The sequence below is a fragment of the Ruditapes philippinarum genome, unplaced genomic scaffold, assembly GCF_026571515.1.
Source record: "Ruditapes philippinarum isolate M1 unplaced genomic scaffold, ASM2657151v2 ctg124_1_1_1_1, whole genome shotgun sequence".
Classification (NCBI taxonomy): domain Eukaryota; kingdom Metazoa; phylum Mollusca; class Bivalvia; order Venerida; family Veneridae; genus Ruditapes; species Ruditapes philippinarum.
The window spans coordinates 558601-566367 of NW_026866080.1; the positions used below are offsets into that span (position 1 = coordinate 558601).

The 7767-nt window shown below is 32.1% G+C and overlaps 1 protein-coding gene across 1 annotated transcript in view; it reads right to left on the bottom strand.

The window, feature by feature from the left end:
* The window catches only part of LOC132731255 (myosin-I heavy chain-like), a 138261-nt gene extending 130494 nt beyond the window's left edge, over positions 1-7767 (bottom strand). The window contains 2 exon segments of the mRNA XM_060717414.1: positions 6418-6524; positions 7601-7767. Coding sequence (XP_060573397.1) covers positions 6418-6524; positions 7601-7640 — 147 coding nt within the window. The 5' untranslated portion in view covers positions 7641-7767.

Sequence of the window (7767 nt, forward strand, 5' to 3'; positions counted from 1 at the left end):
TTTTGTCAAGATTAGAATTTAGAGACTGAAGACTGGTAGGGGTCATTTAATTAAGTATAATTATATGAGTTTTGAAACAATAATAAATTAAAAGCAATTTTAAAATTACATCATCAAATACTGGAGACTACTTACTAATTGTTATGTTTTAATGGAGGCAAGTGTAAGATATATAGATTCTTCATTCTCTAGAGAAGAAATTAATGATTCTGAAATATAACTGCAAACTTGGAACCAACTGCAAAACTTTCCAAAATATTGGAATTTTAAGACATTCTAAATCACATTTTAAGCTATTACGTTGATAAGAAGTTTCTCCTGCTGTCAAAATACAAGCGCCCCGGCGCTAAGATCAAACATGCAAGCCAAAATCCAAGCGCCCCGGTGATCCGTAAACGGAAAAACAAGCGCCCCGGCACCGGGGCGCTAAATTGACCTGGGGAAGGCCCTGAGATATCTGTCTAATGTCATATTAGTTCATGCAAAATTTCTAAGTACAGGCAAGTTAAGTTGTTAATTATATTAATGAGACTAACTGTAAACATTACAGACTATTAAAAGCATAAAATTTTTCAAGTTCATTTTTTTTTTCAATTTCTAAGTCCCGGAAATGCAACAATCAAGGATGTATTCCCTGAACACTTAATTCACCATCTGTCTGTATTGTTATGCACCATTGAATTCCCATCAATATTCGTTACATAAGAGTCCTCTTGCATTTCATCAATAATAGTATCTTTCCCCATTTATTGATTCAGAATTATGAATATTTCAAGACAATTAAACAATAATAATTGCATCGCCACTATCTTGACCTAAAGCAGCGTCCCGATGTATTAGAGATGCTGAAGCAGGATGCATATATATTAACGTGGTATAATGTAAATAATAAGAATTTTAACAGAAAATTTGCCACTCATTACTATACTCTCACTAATCGCTTTGCATAAATTTGATGATTTACTGACTGTTGGACCTCTGAGTCTCCCATCTGGAATTCTGTAGCAGGTACAAATACAGTGTCAGCAAATTGTTTTATGTTTAGATTTTAATCATAATCATTATAATTTTTCATTTTGCTACGTGATAAGTGCTTGAACAAGGTCATTTATATTTAAATTTATTGGCAAATTAAGAAAGTTGTTACTTCCTAACTTGTCTGGTGAAGTTATGTTTTTTTTCTCATTTTGTTATGCTTGAATCATATATGAGCAAATGGTGATCCATGCATTTACTGATGGCGGAAGCCGACAGCCCTTGCCTAAAGTTGTCCAATCATGCTTTCTTTCAGGAAAATGCAGTTTTAGTCCTAATGTTTGGAAGATTATGGCTGCTTTTTTATGCAAATGTAGATACTTTACATTTAATTTTTAAACATGCTGAAACTGAAAACTCAAAATGTATAGCAAAAAAACAACATTTTGTTCCTTTTAAAGTTGAGTTTATTTCCTATACAAACAGACAAATTGCCTTTATTGATCTGTACAATACTGGTGCCAACACTAATGCACAATACTTTAGATAGCAATAAATCTAGTAAAATGCTCTCTTTAAACAAACATGTGATTTCATTTAATGGTAGATCAAAAATCTTGTAACTTGATCGAGAAAGATACTGGGCTGTGAGAATTCCAATATCTTTCATGATGAACAATGTTCATTTCCCATATACAGAATATATATGATTATTGTCAACTTATTACCATATTTAAGCATATGAGACCTCTGGTCGCATTTTGGGTTGTTTTTTTTTGGGGGGGGGGGGGTTTAAATTTACAAGGTTAGACAGTCAGTTGTAGCATTAATGCAATTGATTCGAAATTTATTCATTTATTAAATTTTCGAAAATTTTACATAATGTTATCATGCAGTTAAAATTATACATGCACAATACATTAGTTATAACCATATAGCCGGTCCCCATAAATCAGTTGTACTACCAGTCTTAAATCCAACAATTGTCATTGGTCAAGTCTAATTTCACAGCCCAATCATCTTTAAGAAGACAGTTTCACGAATTTTATTACATATGTAATACTTAAAATAAAACAGAATAGATATTTTTTTTGCAGGTGGTAGTGGTGGTGGGGATGGAAGGGGGAGGGGGAATGGGATAGGGCGGGGTATATAACATTGTAAAACATGCAAAATACTACCAACTAGTGAAATGAAAAAATAAAACTTATTGTTTACATAGAGTAAACAAAAACATCAAAGTTTCTACCATTTGGCAACCTAAACCATATAACCATATCTTGCTATTGATTAGGTTTCATGAAAAGATCATTGTATGAAAATGTAAATCTCTGCATGGCATTATGATAGCTCCAGACTTCCTGGGACATTCTATTGATCTCCCAGAAAACTAAATGGTACTTCAGCATCCCCCTTTTAAAGCAACAAGTACATTCAACAAACTGAATAACTTGAGAAAAACCATTTAATTTGTGATACAACAGGGGCAATTTAATCAATCGTCATATTTCTACAAATTACATTTTTTCGAAAGAGAATTATTATGTATTGGGGAAATCAAAAATCCTTTTTTTTTTCCTGTTTCAAGTATCTGCGTATCTTCTAAAGTTGATTGTCATGAAAACTGTTTAAATAAATAGCTGGCTATTACAGTAAAATTATCAATATTTCTGACAGAAGCAAATTAATTATGATTTTAACGTCCTTCAGCAAAAGGGAGTGCATAAATTGGATGTGATCAATTTGACGACCAAGTCGCCCCTAAGGATAATTGCATGCAACAAGCTCAATAATTGATTTTGATTGGTTGAGTACAGTCTGACATGTCTGCTGTCTCCAGGCTGGAGGTTCTTAATGACTTTTGGAAAATTGTTTCCACGTCCCACCATTAATTAGTAGCTTGTTTTATTTCTCAGAGTGAGCCTCATTAACCCAGGAATTTACAACAATTAGATCAGTATTTGTAGATATTGACATTAGGCTAGCAAATAAAAAACAATTGTTTCAAGTCATATGCAGAAATTTCAAATAGAATTATGATCTGGCAACTGCATATTAAGTTTAATTAGGAAAAGCAAATTTATAAATAGGTTCCTAATTGACTTATTAAATTTTATACACATTATAATAAACAAGATGCTTGAATTTAACTTTTAACTATTTTTTGTGGGGGATTTGAAATTAAGTCAAGAAGACACTAAAAGTCATAAAGGTAGCTTTTCCAGTTTTACTGGTTGAGGAAGACCTCAGGTGCCCCTTTGTGCATTAGTTCAGGCCCTACCTCAGTAGAACCTCTGACCTTCTTCAAGCTAGCAGAATAGTTTCTTATAGCCTTGAGTGGAATCTTAAAACCCACAGCATCCCGATTGGAAACTTGTTGCAGTTTCCGTCTGATTTTTTTGTTCACAGAATCATAGTTAAATCAGAAGCTTCAAAATTGGAACATCTTGTAATGTTTATGGGAACCAGTTGATGCCTTTAAGTTTGGAACCGGCTGATAGTCTGGATCATGTTGTTTTTTAAAGTCTTTTATCTATTTTCTGTGAGTGTCTGAATCAATTGTCAGTCTAAGACCTGTCATTAACTTACTTAGAGACTGTGAAGAAACCTGCTGATGTTTTATATGTTAAATATCATGCTGCTGTGATACAAACGTACTTAAAAACCTCTTGCTTTGATCAAATAGATCATGTTACATACCTGTCAAGTCTCAAATTACCAGCCTAGGAGACATGCTGACATGCCTCTTTGAACTCTTTAATTGTCTCTTAAAACATACATTGAGCTTTGTTTTCAGCATATGTCCCTTGATTTTGTCTCATCATAAGACCATAGATGGCACCGCATGACTGTACTACTTTGAAACCTAAAGCATGTCAATGCTTTTTCATACAATAATTGCATGAAGATTATGAGAAAGAAACAAAATTAGAAAAAGAATTGTGAATTTTGCTCAAATTGAAAAAAGAAACAAAATTAGCAAAAAAAAGTTGTGAATTTTGCTCAAATCGAAAAAAAAGGTCCGAGACCTTTCATTCTGCAGTTATTATAGTATACGTGTACATGTTTCAATATTCAAATCCGATAACTAGGCCAGATCATTGATTGGTAATGTACAATGAAAGCCTAATTAAATAGAGACCAATAAGTACCTCTTACAGTCAGTCAGGGAGCATTATTCAAGTATCCTACATGAATTCCCATTGGAACAATAATGGGTTTCTCAGAGACTTGCATATAAAATATGGGTCTTTATGAAGCTGTAGAGTATAGGCTACACATTCATCATAATCTTAGTTGTCTAGCATTATTATAGTGCTAAATATACATATTTTCTTCCTTTGAATGTGTAAGCATCAACAAAAATTTTAAGCTAATAGAGATAAACATTTCAAGACTTGCGTGTTGGATTAACCATAATGCTATCTGAAAATAAATGGTGTATTTTTCCATTTCAGCTAGGTTTGTGGAAGCAAGAATCTACCGGTGCTAGAGATGATGCGTACATAGATTTATATGTGACTGATTATTAACTTTACCCTCTAAAAAGACAAAACAACCTTTCTTGCTATTTGAATCCTTGAAGGAGATACACACAACTGAATTGCTAGTTTTTTCTCCTTTTTATGCTGATTTTACCAGCTAACTTCTTTCCTGGATTACTAACCAGATACTACAGTACATGTATCTCCCAAACAAATATCTCCCAAACAGACTACTTATCCCACATGATTTTTGAATGAGTGGTGACAGACAAATTAACCAATTAGACACAATGTCCAAGATCAATTGTAAAAGAAATTTTGCCTCACTCAGGGATCTAACCAGCTACCCCTAGATAACTAATATGATAATTTCTCCCTTTTGAGCTAGAAGCAAGTGGTTTGCATCCTGATACAACTGAACATTAATTTATAAAGTTGTAAATGTTTTAAAGTTGTTTTATACTATTATACGTTAGTATAACAGAATAAAAGGGATACCACATACATATTACAGCTTTAATACATAAAGCATCTTTTATCATCTCATGAACATAGAATCTTTACTCCTCTAAGATAAAGTAAAAGCAGCTGTCATGATTATAACCAACAGGCATCTTGCAATCATAGAAGTTAGAATGTTTTTATCTTGTTCTATATAGTATATGTTGACTGCCTAAGAATTGCTTACAAAATTGTCTGTTGCATTCTATTTCTGTCTATTTCTGTCTATAGTGTCTGTCAGCTAGACTGCAGTTATGTGTTGGCTGGCATGGCCCCCATAAGCCCTTTATAACCTGCTAGAAAAGAAAGTGATCTAGCCTTTAGCTAGGTCAGCCTGTAAATTAGTTCAGTCTAACCCGAGGCTCTATACTATTAGCTAAATGACTTAAAATTTTCATCTTGATACCCCAAAAATTGATAATCAAAAGTTCCGAAAATGGAACTTGGAAGCTGGACAAATCTGTTTCGAACTTTCAGTAGATTAAAGCTCATTTAGCCCCTAAAACTTCATGAGGTTATAATATATCCATCATGGGATACCAGTGGTTGATCAACATGTAATCAAGATAATCAAGTTAATTAAAGGTTCAGCTGTGGGTACCTAAAGATGGAATATACCCTGCAAAACATCCTTCATGTACATTCATATCAAACCAGCTAAAATTATTATACCTCTGGTCATTATTCTAACCTGGTGAAATTAATCTAAGACCTGAGATAGAAACACATATATCTGTCCTCATTAAAACATTGGTCAAAAAGATCATATAATTTTATTGTTTTTCCCCATGAAGTTAATGACCAAGCAATAAAGATAATCCAGTCTAAAACATACATTATTTGTGGAATGTTGCTATTATATGCACGGAAGGCCTCAAAAAATAATAAAACTGGACATAAATCTTCACTATGCTTACATCAGACTACCGGCGAACATACAGTTACCATATAGTTCATAATTTAATGAAGATACATACCAAATTATGCTAGGTCTAAAGCTAGATATATTAATTGCTGCAAATAAATTATTCTAGCATGCTTGCTTGTTATGTAGTGCTGACAGTGTCATTACTTAGTGAACAAAGTAAATTAGAATATCTAAATGCAAGCTTTTCTGCACGTTATTTTTTTTTTAATTACTCATTTAAATTTTCAAACATGCACATGCATACAATTTAATTCAAAAGAGCTTTGTGTTAGTACTGTAACCTTGAAAATTATCAAAATTAACTTTCTGAGATCTCCTTTTATTTATAGATTAATAAGATTTCAATAATTTATTATGCTCAGCAGTATCAGTTAAAGTGGCTGAAAATCTACATGTACATTTAAGTATGTTTAAGAAGAAAGATGGAACTATCATATATCACAGCGACAATGCTTTTCCCCTTTCCACATCACCCACATAATGTTTTCCTGCTAATATGACGATTTTTTTCAAGCTGGAAAAGGATACATAAATGATGTCTTTCTTGTATCGAGCTTTCAGATTCTCGTTAATGCCTTTTTCATCTATATCACTGATCACTATCATATCTCTTACTCCATCTTCTGGCCTACAACCTGTAAAAATCATCATCACATTAATAAATCAAAATAATGTAATTCATTACATCATGCCGAAAAGGCGTAAAATGAAACAAACAAATCATTACATCATTCTATTAAATTCAGTTGGTTACATGCAAAAATTCACTGATTACAGATCTAACTTAATAACCAAAAAAATTATACAAAGTCATGTAATGATGTACATTAATTTCCATTTAGATTTGCTATATTTATAAAAGGAATCATAAAAATTTCTTGCAAACATGCAGATCAGCAGATCAGCTGGGACAGTTAAAGCATAGATAAAACATATGCAAGATAATCCAGTAGTATAATCAGAAATAAATTGAAAAGTGTATTTTTGTGCTATTGAGTATTCTGAACACATTTTGAGTCAATATACATGTATCAGGCAATTTGATTTGATTTGTGAAATTATTTAATAGAATAAACAAAGTGAGCGAAAATGATCTGAAATTTTGCACACAATTTTGTTATTGATGTAGACCTTCTTCAAATGGGGCATTAATCTTGAAAAAAATATTTCCAGTCTTGTCACTTTTGTTATTATCATTTAAACTTCAATGGAGTCTGTTTGAATTTTATATATTTAGATCCCTGACCTGTCTAATTTTCTAATTATCATATTTAATATTTTGTTTATTACAAAAAGAATTTCAGCATAACATCTTTGTTTACAAAAGGGCACATGCCCATGATTGTGGTTAAATCTATTGCTATTTAAATAAAAGGTGAGAGTGGGGCTCTACATATAGCTTTTTTGTAAAATAAACAAATTGTCTTTCTTTTGAAATGCATGCAAATAGACTCTACATCTATGTATTTTAACAAAATCAACTTAACCGGTTTAAACTATTTTAAGTCAAAAACGGGGAAAAAATTAAAATATATTAAAAAATCAGTCCATTTCATATTAAATCATTTAATAAATGTGTTGCACGTGAAATTTTGACAGTCACATTAGTGCCAAGCGTCTACTGATTTTGATGAATACATGTACACAACAGCGGGTTGGACAAAGAACTCATTGAACCGTTTGAATTATGATAAAATAAAAATCTTTTTACCTCTTGAGGCCAAATGCGGCCTCAGCATAACATCCGACATATTTATATAAACTTTTATTTATTTCCAGAAATAAAGTGAATTTATATCCATAACAAAAATTCTTAAATTTCAGAAATCAACCACTGACTCCGTACACAATCTCTCGTGTGAGTCACTCAACCGGTGG